At 42.4% G+C, this 16,758-nt stretch overlaps 1 protein-coding gene across 1 annotated transcript in view; it reads left to right on the top strand.

The window, feature by feature from the left end:
• Nucleotides 1-1,746: 1,746 nt before the first annotated feature.
• LOC126182047 (uncharacterized) overlaps nt 1,747-16,758 on the top strand; it is a 40,810-nt gene continuing 25,798 nt past the window's right edge. Inside the window, exon 1 of the mRNA XM_049924819.1 lies at nt 1,747-2,056. Within this exon, the coding sequence (XP_049780776.1) occupies nt 2,050-2,056 (7 nt within the window). The 5' untranslated portion in view covers nt 1,747-2,049. The remainder of the gene's footprint in view (nt 2,057-16,758) is intronic.

The following is a 16,758-nucleotide window of genomic DNA, read 5'->3' as shown; positions in this document are numbered from 1 at the left end:
TATTGAATTTCTTGATGTGTGGTATAGTTCGCATTTATTGCACACTAAAGGATATGTACTTCCACAAGTATATGTAGCACTTGGGCAAGAAACATTCAGTAACACGTGAACAAACTGCTTCAGCGCAACAAAGTAAATACTAGCAAAGATAATCATTTACAGACACTAGAAACATGCACAGTTACCAACATATACAATGTATCATACGTATAATCTCTGGAAACAGAAAGTTCACAGTTATTTTCGAAATAATACTGGGGTCTGTAATAGAAATAAAGGGGGTGTTGCAGCATACATGACCGTAACTTTAAAATTTGGTACATAGGTCATTTATCATTTGAAACATTATAAAGTATATATCAATGTAATCAGGAAACACTATAGAATTTAATAAAGTCATTTGATAAATTTAGATTTTTCCACCATTTCATAAAGCAGAGTAGAGCACTCTGTCTTCAGGCCACAAGTGGCCCATTGGGACCATCCGACCGCCATGTCATCCTTAGATGAGGATGCAGATGGTAGGGGCGTGTGGTCAGCACACCACTGTCCCGCACATTATGATGGTTTTATTTGACCGGAGCCGCTACTATTCGGTCGAGTAGCTCCTCAAGTGGCGTCACGGGGTAGAGTGCACCCCGAAAAATGGCTACAGCGCATGGTGGCCCGGATGGTAACCCATCCAAGTGCCGACCACTCCCGACAGCTCTTAACTCTGGTGATCTGACGGGAACCGGTGTATCCACTGCAGCAAGGCCATTACTGTTAAAACAGTAGGGGTTTGGGAAAAAATTGTTGTATAAATAAACAATAATAATGATTATAAAACAGCCAACATTCCACGTAACACCTTCACACTATGTGTTTTTCCTTCTTTTTTCCTTTTCTAGAAAAATCTTGCCCCAAGCTATGCATAGCACAATACTAACACCTCTTGTTCTTTCTGAGCTCAACATCTCACTCATACACATGGATGCTGACTCAGTTTTTAAGGATAGCAAATGGGAAGTTGCAATACAGAAAGTGGCCCAGAGATCATCAGTGTGTGTGTTTGTGTGTGTAGTGAGTGAAGTGTTATGGTACAATGTGTGTATAGTGTGTGCAGTGAATAGTGGGATATGAGTGAACAGTGTGGCATTACATTATTTAATTAATTATTTACAAAAAAAGTATTGTATAGAGGAGTAAATTTAATGATTGTCTGTAACTAGAAGTCTGTAAATACGAATTAGCTTATTTTAAATTGGTCTGAGCTTGAAAATACTTTGACATTTCCTATATCCTTGTAAAAAGAGATCTACGGATGAATAAAGCTACTACTACTACCTCAGCTGCAACTTCCAGCTTTGCACACATATATGCGCAACTCTCCTCTGCACACGCAACGATCTATCTGCGCAGATGTGATGTGCTCACTGCGCAGGCAGATCGTTGCACATAGACGGGCAAAATATTATTATTCAGCAAAATTGTGACTCATCAAAATATTTTAAAGCTGTAATCAAGGGCCTCGCTAAACAATATTACCATTGCGATCAAGTGCTGTGTTACATCTAAAATACAAGTTTTTTTTTAAAAAAAATAGAGTACAAATACATTGTTGCTCATTTACTTACATCACTGCTAACAGCATATCTGTTAGTGTTCATTCATGTGCTTTGTCGTGTGCTAAATTTGAAGTCGTCTGAAACGTCAGGAGTATTGTGATCAAAAGTATTAAAAAAATCTTGAGTAATTATAACTACTATTTTTATGCCACTTACGGCACATGCACATATTAGTTTTTACGAGCTACTCTTCGAGCATTTCGAAGATGTTGTGGTGTAAATTAAAATTTTAATAATATTTAATGGTGAAGGGTCATTCGACTCCACCGAAATTCGACACTAATTAGTAGGGTCAGCTTGGTTCTTCTATTGAACTAAGTAATTTTTTTGTTATACACCATGTGACTGAAGTGGATACATTTTGCATTGCTTCTATCATTACACTAGTTTTTCGACTCTGTGTGTTATTACTGCAAGCACTCACTGTATCACCATTCGAGAAATGGACGGTAAGGTGTGTGAGTGTTATCTCTTAATCACTGGCGCAAATTTGTTCTCGTCATAGAATAATGTTATCGTCGGCCTTGCCCCAACTGTATTGTAATCTTTCATTTATTCTTTCGTTCATTTACCAATGTATTGGGGTTGATGTATAAATCTAAACACACGAACACAGAACATTACACAAAGTTGTATTAGATGTTGCAAAATTGCTGTGGGGCTTTGTTTACAGCACAATAAGACAACATCAGTACTAGAAATTTAAACTTTGCAGAGTAGACGCAATTTGTTTACCGATAGGCCCACTTCAAAAAACTGCAACACTTTACAAGTACATAGCTACCAATGTACATATTTACAAGGGAAGGAATAGGGATCCGAAATGATAGAGGCAAGTAGGTAAGTAACACAGACAACCAGTGTTTCGTATAATCATCTTGATTGTCCTTTACATTATCATAAGTTGTTCATTTTCATTTTGCATCCTGCCCTGCCCTCACCTAACCCTATCCTGCTTGCATACATGTTTATATTGTTTCTGTAATATGTGTGTCAGTTCAGTAGTGTTGTTCTGAATTTACTATGGCTGAATAAATAAATAAAATAACCACAGCTGGGCCTGTGGAACTTGTTCGACTAAACTGTCAGAGGTACTTGCCAGAAATGTGATTTGGGGCCTGAATAAAATATAAGAGGTAATAGATAAAAGTAAAGAGATAAAGTAATTGAACTACTTGTAGATGTTGACTCTGAAATTACTGGTATATCAGAGCACCAGTTAAATAACTTGACAATTCAGAAGCTTCCTTTACCAGGATACAGATTAGCCAGGTTGGGGGAATGGCTATGTACATAAAAACAGTATTCCATTTGCGTCCATAGGCGTATCACAGCACTGCACTGAACAGATATTTGAATGTTGTGTAGGGGCAGTTGAATTTAGTGAAACTAAACTTCTAATTGTTGTTGTTTATAGGTGCCCTAACTCTGACTTCAGAGCATTTCTGCTCAAGCTAGAGATTCACTTTGTAGGAAGTAACAGAAATTAGTTACATGTGGTGACTTGAATATAAATTTTGTATATGATGATGCAAGAAAAAGGATGTTAGTAGATCTATACTTATATGAATTGATGCAGACTGTAGTCTTTCCAACTAGGGTGCAGGGGGACAGTAGCAAAGTCATAGACAATATTTTTATTAATTTTTGATTACTAGATGGCCAGTCAGTTAGTCAAAAGATGAATAGCCTTTCAGACCATGATGCACAAATTTTAACACGAAAATGCTTTTGTAATCAAACAGATGTCACATATAATTACAAACTATGTAGGAAAGTTAAGAGCAATAGAGTGTTTTTTTTAAACCTTGTCAAGGAACAAGAGTGACAGGATGTTTATAGTGCCGATAACATAGAAGATGAATATAATGCTTTCCTTATCACATTCCTCATGCTCTTTGAGAGTTGCTTTCCATTAGAACATTCTAAACGGGGTGCTAGCAGTAATAGGCAGCCCGGGTGGCTGACCAGTGGGATAAGGATATCATGTGGAACAAAGTGGGAATTGTATCAAAATGTTAGAAGTAATCACAATCAAGCTACAGTAGGCCATTACAAACAGTGTTGTAAAGTGCTTAAAAATGTTATTAGGAAGGCAAAGAGTAAGTGGTATGCAAATAGAATAGTTAATTCACAGGATAAAAGTAAAACTATATGGTCAGTTGCGAAGGAAGTGTCTGGTCAGCAACTCAAGGTTGACGATATAAAGTCAGTTCGTAGTAAAAATATTTCTGTTACTGATAAATCAGATGTATGTACAGTGTTTAACAATCATTTTCGAAGTATTGCTGGTGAATTCAATAAAAATTTAGCTTCTACAGAGAATTGTATAACTTTCTTGACAAATGCCTTTCCGATATTGATGTCTGAAATACTCCTCTGTGATACAGGCAAGGGGGAGATTGAGTCAATAATTAAATCACTAGAGACTAAGGACTCTCACGGATATGATGGAGAGCCTAGCAGAATATTAAAGTATTGAGCTGCAAATGTTAACCCTGTATTTAGCCATACTTGTAATTTTTCCTTTAAAGTACTCAGTAGTAAAGCCACTTTATAAAAAGGGGGAAAGGGTTAATGTAGACAATTTTAGACCTATTTCTATGCCATTAGTGTTTGCTAAAGTTACTGAAAAGGCCGTGTATGTCAGGATAATTGATCATTTTATATCACACAGTTTGCTATCAAATGTACAGTTTGGCCTTAGAAGTCATTTGACAACTGAAAATGCTATATTCTCTTTTCTCTGTGAGCTACTGGATGGTATAAACAAAAGGTTTCGAACGCTAGGCATATTTTTTTATTTAACTTAGGCGTTTGATTGTGTTGATCATAAAATATTGCTCCAGAAGTTGGACTATTGTGGAATACGGGGAGTATCTCACAATTGGTTCACCTCTTACTTTAGCAACAGACAGCAAAAGTTCATTATTCACAATGTTGAGAATGGCTGTGATGTGGGGTTTGAGTGGGGTACGGTCATGTAGGTGGTGCCCCAGAGACCAGTGTTGGGGCCACTCCTGCTCCTTACTTATATAAATGATAAGCCCTCTAGTATTATGGGTAACTCTAAAGTATTTCTGTTTGCTGACGACACTAACTTGACAGTAAATGATGATGTGTGCAACATTGGCTCTGTTTCAACTAGTGCATTTCATGACCTAAGTTCATGGCTTGTAGAAAATAAACTAATGCTAAATCACAGTAAGACTCAGTTTTTACCGTTTCTAACACACAATTCACCAAAACCTGACTTTTTAATTTCACAGAATGGGCATATGATTAGTGAAACTGAACAGTTCAAATTTCTAGGTGTTCAGATAGATAGTAAACTGTTGTGGAAAGCCCACACTCAGGATCTTGCTCTAAGGCTGAATGCTACCATTTTTACTATTCCAATGGTTTCTGAAGTGAGTAATCGTTCGACACGAAAATCAGTGTACTTTGCTTATTTTCATTCGCTCATGTTGTATGGTATTATATTTTGGGGTAATTCTTCCCGTTCTAAAAGGATATTTTTGGCTCAGAAATGGGCAGTTGGGGCAATAAGTGGTGTAAGTTCACGAACCTCTTGTTGACCCCTGTTCACATGTCTGAGTATTTTGACATTAGCCTCTCACTATATACACTCCTGGAAATTGAAATAAGAACACCGTGAATTCATTGTCCCAGGAAGGGGAAACTTTATTGACACATTCCTGGGGTCAGATACATCACATGATCACACTGACAGAACCACAGGCACATAGACACAGGCAACAGAGCATGCACAATGTCGGCACTAGTACAGTGTATATCCACCTTTCGCAGCAATGCAGGCTGCTATTCTCCCATGGAGACGATCGTAGAGATGCTGGATGTAGTCCTGTAGAACGGCTTGCCATGCCATTTCCACCTGGCGCCTCAGTTGGACCAGCGTTCGTGCTGGACGTGCAGACCGCGTGAGACGACGCTTCATCCAGTCCCAAACATGCTCAATGGGGGACAGATCCGGAGATCTTGCTGGCCAGGGTAGTTGACTTACACCTTCTAGAGCACGTTGGGTGGCACGGGATACATGCGGACGTGCATTGTCCTGTTGGAACAGCAAGTTCCCTTGCCGGTCTAGGAATGGTAGAACGATGGGTTCGATGACGGTTTGGATGTACCGTGCACTATTCAGTGTCCCCTCGACGATCACCAGTGGTGTACGGCCAGTGTAGGAGATCGCTCCCCACACCATGATGCCGGGTGTTGGCCCTGTGTGCCTCGGTCGTATGCAGTCCTGATTGTGGTGCTCACCTGCACGGCGCCAAACACGCATACGACCATCATTGGCACCAAGGCAGAAGCGACTCTCATCGCTGAAGACGACACGTCTCCATTCGTCCCTCCATTCACGCCTGTCGCGACACCACTGGAGGCGGGCTGCACGATGTTGGGGCGTGAGCGGAAAACGGCCTAACGGTGTGCGGGACCGTAGCCCAGCTTCATGGAGACGGTTGCGAATGGTCCTCGCCGATACCCCAGGAGCAACAGTGTCCCTAATTTGCTGGGAAGTGGCGGTGCGGTCCCCTACGGCACTGCGTAGGATCCTACGGTCTTGGCGTGCATCCGTGCGTCGCTGCGGTCCGGTCCCAGGTCGACGGGCACGTGCACCTTCCGCCGACCACTGGCGACAACATCGATGTACTGTGGAGACCTCACGCCCCACGTGTTGAGCAATTCGGCGGTACGTCCACCCGGCCTTCCGCATGCCCACTATACGCCCTCGCTCAAAGTCCGTCAACTGCACATAAGGTTCACGTCCACGCTGTCGCGGAATGCTACCAGTGTTAAAGACTGCGATGGAGCTCCGTATGCCACGGCAAACTGGCTGACACTGACGGCGGCGGTGCACAAATGCTGCGCAGCTAGAGCCATTCGACGGCCAACACCGCGGTTCCTGGTGTGTCCGCTGTGCCGTGCATGTGATCATTGCTTGTACAGCCCTCTCGCAGTGTCCGGAGCAAGTATGGTGGGTCTGACACACCGGTGTCAATGTGTTCTTTTTTCCATTTCCAGGAGTGTATATATATTCCTTACTGCCATTTCTTGCTAACAATGTTAGCTTATTCCCAAGAATTAGCAGCTTTCACTCAGTTACTACCCTCCAGAAACAAACCAGCATTTGGATCGGACTTCCTTGCTGTTGTGCAGAAAGGTGTGCAGTATACTGCTGCATCCATTTTCAATAAGTTACCATTTGGATGCAAAAATCTTAGCAGTAATCCATGAGCTTTTAAATCGAAATTGAAGTGTTTTCTCATGGGGCACTTGTCCTATTCTGTCGAGGAGTTCCTTGAAAAATTAAGCTGATTCTTGTTGTTTTGTTGATTGCATTATGGATTGACTTTTTTCGGGTTAATAAACTTTTTTTTTCTGTTATTACTTTTATGTTGCAATTTCATGTACTGACATGTTCCATGACCTTGGAGATTTGTTCCTCAATTTGGTCCTACTGAACTTGATGTGTAAATAAAATAAAAAAAGGAAATGCTTTTTTGTTTTTGTGTTATTTGGTCCTGATGAATATGTGAAGTAAAAATAATGTCACTGCCCAGATGTCTCAGTGTAATATGTCCTAAGATAGAAATAAATGGAGTAGACAAAATCATTTAATTTCTTGATGAGTCGTATGTTTGATGCATGTTACCAGGTCCTTTCACATGACACCGGTTCTCATTGTGTTATGCCAGCATACATAGAAACTAGTTTTGTCTTCTGTTTCATAAGTAACTTATATTCATGCACTCACTAAAAGCAGTTGTGACCTAGAACTAAATGTAATCTACTTCCACTCCCTTACAATTTATGCAGTATTTCTTGTAAGCGGAAAGATTGATTAATAATGAAACTAATGAAGTATCTACGTTTATACTCTCCAAACCCCCCCCCCCCCCCCCCAACTTGTGCGGCAGAGGGTACAGCCCATTGTACTAGTTGTTAGGATTTCTTCCTGTTGCATTTGCATATGGAGTGTAGGACGAATGATTGTTTGAATGTCTCTCCGCATGCAGTAATTATTCTACTATTATTCTCATGATCCCTATGTGAGTGATACATAAGGGGTTGTAGTATATTTCTAGAGTTATCATTTAAAGCTGTTTCCTGGAACTTTAATGGATTTTCTCTGGGTAGTTCCCATCTACCTTCGAGTCTTCCACTTCAGTTCCTTCAGTATCTCTGTGACACTCTCTTCCATGGATGAAACAAACTTGTGACCGTTCGTGCTGCCCTTCTCCATATACGTTCAGTATCCCCTGTTAGTCCTATCTGGTACTGGTCCCACACAATCTCCTTTGTAGATTGAATCACTACCCCCAGTATTCTACCAATAAACCGAAGTTTACCAGCTGGTGTACACACCACTTAATCTGTGTGATCATTCCCCTTAATATCCCTTCAAAGTGTTACACCCTGGTACTTGTATGAGTTAGCTGATTCCAGCAGTGACTCATTGATATTATTATCATAGGATACTATGTTTTTTCATTTTTTGAAATGCACATTTTAGATTTCTGAATGTTTAGAGCAAGTTGCCAATCTCTACACCACATAAAAATCTTATCTAACTGAATATTTATGCAGCTTCTTGCAATTAGTACATCATTATAGATAACTGCATCATCAACAAAAAGCCTGATTTTACTATTAATATTATTGCTAGGTCATTAATATACAACCTGGACAAGGCTCCCAAACACACTTTCCTGGGCACACCTAAGGTTATCTATACATCTGACAATGACTCTCCAGCCAAGATAACATGCTGGGTCCTCCCAACCAAAAAGTCCTCAATCCAGTCACAAATTTCACTTGATACTCCATATGATCATATTTTTGACAATAAGCGCAGGTGCAGTACTGACTCAAGTGATTTTTAGAAATCCAGAACACTGCATGTAACTGATAGCCTTGTTCCAAAGCTTTCAGTATGACATGTGAAAAAAGTGCGAGTTGAGTTTCGCATGATTGATGTTTTTGAAATCCATGCTGGTTGGCTTTGAAGTAGTCATTCTGTTCAAGATACCACATTACATTTGAGTTCAGAACACGTTCTAAGATTCTACAACAAATCAATGTCAAGGATATTGGGTGGTAGTTTTGTGGATCACTTCTACTGCCTTTCTTGTAGATGGGTGTGACCTGTACCTTTCCCAAAGAACTGGGCATGTGTTTGTTTGAGGAATCTATGACAGATTATAGTTAGAAGATGAGTTAACTCGGCCACAAATTCAATATAGAATCTTATTGGAATTCCATCAGGCTCTGGAAATTGGTTCAATTCTAATTGTTTCAGTTGTTACTTAACACCACTGAGACTAATACTTATTTCATTCATCTTTTCAGTTGTATGAATATTAAATTCAGACAATTCTCCTGGCTTTTCCTTTCTAAAGGAACATATTAAAATGAAGTTAAGCATTTCAGCTTGCGATTTGCTACCCTCAATTTCAGTTCCTGTCTCATTTGCTAGGGACTGGATGCTAACTTTGGTGTCCCTAACAGCCTGTACATATGACCACAATTTCTTTGGGTTATGTGAAAGATCACTTGACAGTATTCTGTTACATTAGTCATTGAACACATTATACATCACTCTCTTGGCAGTCAGCAACATTTCATTCAGCCTCTCTTTACTTATAGCCCTATGCTTTGTTTTACACCTGTTTGCAATAGTCTCTGTTTGTTTAGAAGTTTCCTCAGAATGGCTGTATACCATGGAGATTCTCTCCCATTATGAACTCTTCTAATAGGTACATCTCTCCTGTATGAGGTCAAGTATTCTGTTAAACTCAAGCCAGAATTTCTCTAAATGCTCATGCCCTGTGCTGGAAGTTTAACCTTCCTCACTGAGATATGACACTTCTGATTTTTTTATCTAGTTTATTGAACATATATATCTTTCTTCTTGTTTTAGTTGTCCTTTGTCACTAGCACATCATGGTCACTGATACCAGTGTTGAAATGGACATCCTCAAAGAGGTCAGGTCTATTTGTTGGCATTGGATCCTATGGTTTCCTAACTATTTATTCTAGATAGTTTTCAGAGAAGGCATTTAGTAAAGTTTCTCAGAATGTCTAATCATGCTTTCCACTAACAAAACTGTAATTTTCCCTATTAATTGCTGGATGATTAAAGTCTTCTCCAATGATTACAGTATGATTGGATGACTTACGTGCAAGTGAACTACAGTTTTCTGTAAAGTCTTCGGTTGCATCAGGAAATGAGTCTGGTGGGTGATAGAATGCCCCATTTCCCATTTGTCTACCCTTTCGATTTACACCTAGCTTTTCCCCAAAAATCTCACTGCTGTTAATTTCAGGTTTCAACTAGCTCTCTGTGTACAGTATTATGTGACCCTCACTGCTTTTCATGAGTGCTTCAAACTCTGGCACTTCGTTGCGAATGCTTCAGCAGTTTGCCATTAGGATTTTAATTCTCACACTTGTGGGTGGCATTTCTTTTGATTTCAAACTGATGCTTCTGGGTTTCCTACGGCTATAATTATCTGGATTGGATGGAGAGTCACCTAATCTAAAAAAAAAGACTTTTGTGCATTCTACACATTGCCAGCTACCTGAGTAGCAGCCTCTGATGTGTAGTGCACACATGACTTATTTAGGGGGACCCTACAGTTCTCAGTGTTGTAACTGCGACCGGGACGGTTGCGGGGTAGCAATGACGGAAAGTGCGGCGGGACCTGTGGAGAGGCCAACCAACAACAACACAACGGGAGAGGACGGACATTACCAACGAAGGACAGAACGAATACAACAAGATCGAACAACGGAGTCACAAGGAAATAAACACGTCCACTCGTACACAGAACGAGGAAGTAAGCTGTCTAGCGAGAGGCAAGGTGTCAACAGATGAACGCGAAATTAGACTGGCTGGCTGAGCGAGAGGCGGGCACTTAAATACACTATCGGGGGCGTCGCTATTGGCCGCTGGAACGAGGTGTTCCACTGTGGCACCCTCACACTAAAAGCGGGCCAGGAGGCGCGCGCCGCCACAGTTTAGGGTGCGATGGTGCAGAGACCTCTATGGGTCTTCGATGTCCATGACGTCTGGTGCGGATTCAAATTCCGCGGCACGCAGTACCAGATCCCTCCCCCCTGAAACTTGCAAGTAGGGGCGGAAACGCCTCGGACGGTGCCGAGGTGGGCGGCAGTGGGAAGAGGAACTGGGCATATCAACCGCAATTGGTGGGGAGGAAGGGACAGCCGATCCAGAGTTCAGGGCGGGGGAGGAAGCCGCCGATCCACCCGGAGGTAGAGAGGCGTGTTGATAACCATGATGTTCTGAGATTCGGCGTCCAGGGGCAACTCGTGGTATGCCTCAGCCAGGTCGATCTTGGAAAAATACTCTCCCCCGGCAAGCTGTGCATTGACTGTAGCGCCGAAGTCCCCACACAGCAGAAGGGACCATTTGGGTTTCTGTATGACCACCAGTGGTGTCGCCCATGCACTGTAATTTACAGGTTCCAGCACACCAGCGGCCTGGAGCCGATCAAGTTCCTGCTTGACCGCTAGCCGTAAAGCCACCAGAAGAGGCCGGGCCCGGAAAAAGCGAGGCTGTGCATCCGGCCAGAGGGTGATGTGCGCCTGAAAGCCGGAAGCACATCCGAGATCCCATGCAAAAAACGATGCAAAAGCGGAGCACAGAGCGTCCAAGTCCTGAAATGGAACAGCCGTGGAAATGATCTAAACTTTGTCAGAAATTGGAAAGCCAAACAGTTGAAACGCTTCCAGGCCAAAAATATTCGAGGCCAACAGATGGTCGACGACAAAGAGGGTAAGGAGCCGGGGAACATGCTTGTACGTTGCCTGGCCAACGAACTGCCCACGAAGGGGAATGGAACCATCTCCGTAGATGACCAAACGGCGAGAGGGAAGCAACAACGCAGGAGAGCCCAGCCGAGTATATGTCACCATAGTAATCAGGGAGATGGTGGCCCCAGTGTCGACCTGAAAACTGACATCCTCTGTGAAAATCCGGAGTGTGAGGAAAAGCTTCCGCGCTGATGGGTCATCCTGGGGGACGACCGATTGCGGAGCATGGATGGTAACTTGTGGCCCAGGAGGGGCAGGACTGGATCAAGTCGAGTGACTACGACAAACCGATCGGATGTGGCCCTCCTTGTTACACAGCGTGCACGTTTTCCAGCGGTGGGGACAATCAGCCTGCGAATGGGCAGTAAAGCACTGTGGGCAAGATGGAAGTGGGCCGCGCGACCGGCGATGAGGGGCGACCAAAGGCGCCAATGCCATAGAGACGTCGGAACACGAGGAGTCCTGATGGCGATGGCCTCTGTCGGCTGGGCCACGTCAGCGTCGTGAGGGCGGAACACACCGTGACGCCGTGATCGCCGCCACCTGCGTTCGCGCCATAAAACGCTCGTTAGCCACTTGAGCAATGTCAAAGGAGTGGGCAATCCAGAGAATCTCTTCCAAGGAGGGGTTGTTGAGTTTCAACGCCGCAGTACGGACCTCAGGATCGGGAGCCAGATGAACCAACACATCCCAGATCAGGGAGTCCGCATACGAAGCCTTACACTGCTGATTGGTGCAAGTAAAATCGCATCGATGGCTGAGACCCTGCAAGTCCGTGACCTAGGAACGATACGACTGGCCAGGCTCTTTATGGTACTGATGGAACGCCAGCCAAGAGGCGACCACATGGTAGCATTGGGAATAATAGTTTGTCAGCAAAAGGCAGATCTCCTGGAAAGAGAGAGCCACAGGATCAGACAACGGTGCCAACTTGCGGAGAAGAAAGAATGTGTCCGGAGAGGCCCAAGACAAAAACAACTACTGCTGCAAGAAGTCGTCTGTGACTTGAAAAGCCGTGAGATGTTGTTTCAGCCGATGTAAATAGGTTTCCCAGTCCTCGTTTGCGTCATTAAGGAGGGTAGGATGTCAAATGGGCCAACTTGGAGCAGGAGAGGCACCACAGACCACAGAGGGCATTTTATTTTCTACTGTCTATACTTTTACAAATAAATTCATAAAACTTTGTCAGCATGACCAGGAAGGATTCAGGATTCACACTCATAGCAGTGGAAGTGCAAAAAAACATAACTATATATATATATATAATAGAAGGAAACATTCCATGAAGGAAAAATATACCTAAAAACAAAGATGATGTGACTTACCAAATGAAAGTGCTGGCAGGTCGACAAACACACAAACGAACACAAACATACACACAAAATTCAAGCTTTCGCAACAGACTGTTGCCTCATCAGGAAAGAGGGAAGGAGAGGGAAAGACGAAAGGATGTGGGTTTTAAGGGAGAGGGTAAGGAGTCATTCCAGTCCCGGGAGCGGAAAGACTTACCTTATGGGGAAAAAAGGACGGGTATACACTCTCTCGCGCGCGCGCGCGCGCGCGCGCACACACACATATCCATCCACACATATATATATATTTAAAAAGAAAGATGATGAGACTTACCCAACAAAAGCGCTGGCAGGTCGATAGACACACAAATAAACACAAACATACACACAAAACTCTAGCTTTCGCAACCAACGGTTGCCTCGTCAGGAAAGAGGGAAGGAGAAGGAAAGACAAAAGGATTGGGTTTTAAGGGAGAGGGTAAGGAGTCATTCCAATCCCGGGAGCGTCTTTCCTTCTCCTTCCCTCTTTCCTGACGAGGCAACCGTTGGTTGCGAAAGCTAGAGTTTTGTGTGTATGTTTGTGTTTATTTGTGTGTCTATCGACCTGCCAGCGCTTTTGTTGGGTAAGTCTCATCATCTTTCTTTTTAAATATATTTTTCCCACGTGGAATGTTTCCCTCTATTATATTCACACATATATATACACACACACACACACACACACACACACACACACACACACACACACACACACACACACACACACACATCCATCCATATATATATATATATATATATATATATATATATATATAGTTATAATAGAAGGAAACATTCCACGAAGGAAAAATATACCTAAAAACAAAGATGATGTGACTTACCAAATGAAAGTGCTGGCAGGTCGACAGACACACAAACGAACACAAACATACACACAAAATTCAAGCTTTCGCAACAAACTGTTGCCTCATCAGGAAAGAGGGAAGGAGAGGGAAAGACGAAAGGATGTGGGTTTTAAGGGAGAGGGTAAGGAGTCATTCCAGTCCCGGGAGTGGAAAGACTTACCTTAGGGGGAAAAAAGGACGGGTATACACTCGCACACACACACATATCCATCCACACATATACAGACACAAGCAGACATACTTAATGTTGGCTGCATTTGTTGCTATAGGTACATTTTTGTTCACAAGTAAGAGAGATTCTTTGATGAATTTTGCAGAGCATACAAACCATACTTACAGGTGTATGAAACTCTAGAATTTTCCAAATCTGTTAAAAACTGTGGTAAAAATTGAGATAATTAACTACAAAATTTGATTTTTTTTTCTGAACATAAAGTTTAAAACGTAACAGGTCATTCATTTTTTCCTTAAATTAAATAGATTCTAGAGTTTCAGACACCTGTAAGTATGGTTTGTATGCTGTTCAAAATTCATCGAACAGTCTCTCTTACTTATGAAAAAAGTGTACCTACAGCAACAAATGCAGCCAATAGTAAGTGAAAAAATGATGAAATTTCACATGTAAAAAAAATTTTGTTATGTTTTTGAACTTGAACTTCCGCTGCTACAAGTGTGAATCCTGAATCCTTCCTGGTCATGCTGACAAATTTTTATGAATTTACTTGTAAAAGTATAGGCAGTGGAAATTAAAATGTCCTGTGGTGCCTCTCCTGCTCAAAGTCAGCCCGTTTGACGTCCTACCCCTCTTAAAGGGTGGAAACGACGGCGTACATGGGAAAGCATCGGACACCCGAGGACTCTGAAGCTGTTGCGGTAACGCGTCCCGGGCATCAACTTTGTCCGTTAGCAACTGCAGCGACTTTTGTAAGATGTCTAACTGGAGCTGCTGCTGCTGCTGCATGAGCTGCTGCTGCTGCATGAGCTGCTGCTGCTACTGCATTAGCTGCTGCTGTTGCTCCAGCAGACAGACCAACTTTGCCTCCATACCAACAATGACCACCGTTTACCTCGTCGCCAAAATGTTGTAACTGCGACCAGGACAGTCGCGGGATAGCAATGACTGAAAGCGCGGCGGGACCCGCGGAGAGGCTCACCAACAACAACGCAGCGGGAGAGGACGGACACGACCAACGAAGGACAGATCGAATACAACAAGATCGTACAATGGAGTAACAAGGAAACAAACACGTCCATTTGTACACAGAACAAGGAAGTAAGCTGTCTATCGTGAGGCGAGGTGTCAACAGACGAATGTGAGATTAGACTGGCTGGCTGAGTGAGAGGCAGGCACTTAAGTACGCTATCGGGGGCACTGCTATTGGCCGCTGGAACCAGGTGTTCGCTGCAAATTGTGAGCTTCGTTGAACTTCCACGCGCAAGGCTGGTCTTCTCATCCTTCTGTGCCAGTCACTGGTATGACCCAACAATGAGCTCGAAGCCCAGATGACTTGGTTGGCCTGTTATGTAGCTAGTGAAATCTTAGCATATAAGCTAATGCCATCATTGTTCAACTAGTTGTTTGTTTGTTAGGCTTTTTCAAGCTATTTCAGTTTTGAGTTATTTTAATTTGTTTACAAGGTTCACGATCTGTAACAACCAAATCCATCAAAATGTTGGAAGTGTGACATAGATACCATATCATATGTATTGAGTCTCCATAGTATACGCATTGAGCCAAAAATATTTTTTACAGTTATTTTTACTGTGTTGTAACTTCAGTCTACAAACCAACCAACAGTTATTGAACGTATTTACTAAGAACTTTCTAGAGTTTTATATAGACTCAGCTAATTGGTAATAAAATGGGTGGAAGAGGGTAATATTCACTCTGCCTTCAGTTATGGTTTTTTGCTATTCCATTTGCAGTCAGTGTGTGGTGGCATGAATATGTATGTGCCATTAACTTTGGTGATACTACCTCATTTTGTCTTATGAATCCCATGAGATCTTTGTAGGCTGTGCCTACCATTTGTGATTTTTGTCATGTGTGTTACACTGGCATAAAAGGAAAGGAAGCCTGTGAACATTTGTACTGCTGTCTATTTTTATGTTCTCATTATCTACTATTAGGTGAAATGTGGTATGAATTGCATTCTGAATTGAATTCTCTGTGCATGCTACTAATTCCATATTAGCATTCCACACCCTATTCTTAAAAGTTATTATTCACAAGTATTGCGAGATGTAGTGGTAATGGTGGAGGTTGTAGTGCTGGGGGAAAGGGAGAGGAGCCATTTGTAAACCATCACCATCTAGATCTCATTCTGTCTGATGAATGTAATAATTCCACTTCAGAAACTACAAAATTCTTTGATCCCCACCTTGACATAGAAATAGCTCCCATACTTCAGTGGAACAGCAGTGGTTTCATGGCACACACAGAGGAACTGAAATTTCAGCACTGACTGATGGCTTTGTGGTAAGTGAATATAGTGTGCACAGAAAAGAAAAGATGACCTCAGTAGAGAGACAGCTTCTCCCTCTTACTGCCAAAGTAATCGCTGCCGTAGTGTATGTCCATCATGGAATAACTTTCTGCCCCTCTATCAATTAGTAGATCACAAGGCTGACAGCAACCCCATCGCACAACTCCCCCTAACCGTTCACATACATTTGAGATTTAATCAACACACTATGCTGAGGAGCTCTTTTATCATCTATACCCAGGGCAGAGCAGTTGAGAGCTTCTCATTACCAGAAGATATATATCATCTGATTATTGGGTAGAGCTTAAAAATTGTCATTGCTATGGAGTCGTTCCATCCATTAATCTTTCTATATGCTTTTTTGCCCTTGTTTGCACATGCATACACTGCCCAGTGATGAGTGACTGACAGTCTGCATTCCAGTGACCATTTCTGTTCCTGGATACATCTATCAATCAAAATAGTGCCTAAAACAAAGCCCCCAAATTATGTCCTACACAAGGCTGACTACATGCTATATTAGAAGAACCTGACACTATGCAGGAATGGTTGCATTATATTGCAAGGATGATCTGCCACCCAGTGAAGCTTCCATTTAATAGTCATCAAC

The sequence above is a fragment of the Schistocerca cancellata genome, chromosome 1, assembly GCF_023864275.1.
Source record: "Schistocerca cancellata isolate TAMUIC-IGC-003103 chromosome 1, iqSchCanc2.1, whole genome shotgun sequence".
Lineage (NCBI taxonomy): Eukaryota > Metazoa > Arthropoda > Insecta > Orthoptera > Acrididae > Schistocerca > Schistocerca cancellata.
Note: the sequence above shows the minus strand (reverse complement) of the source record. Positions and strands in the feature narration are given on the sequence as shown.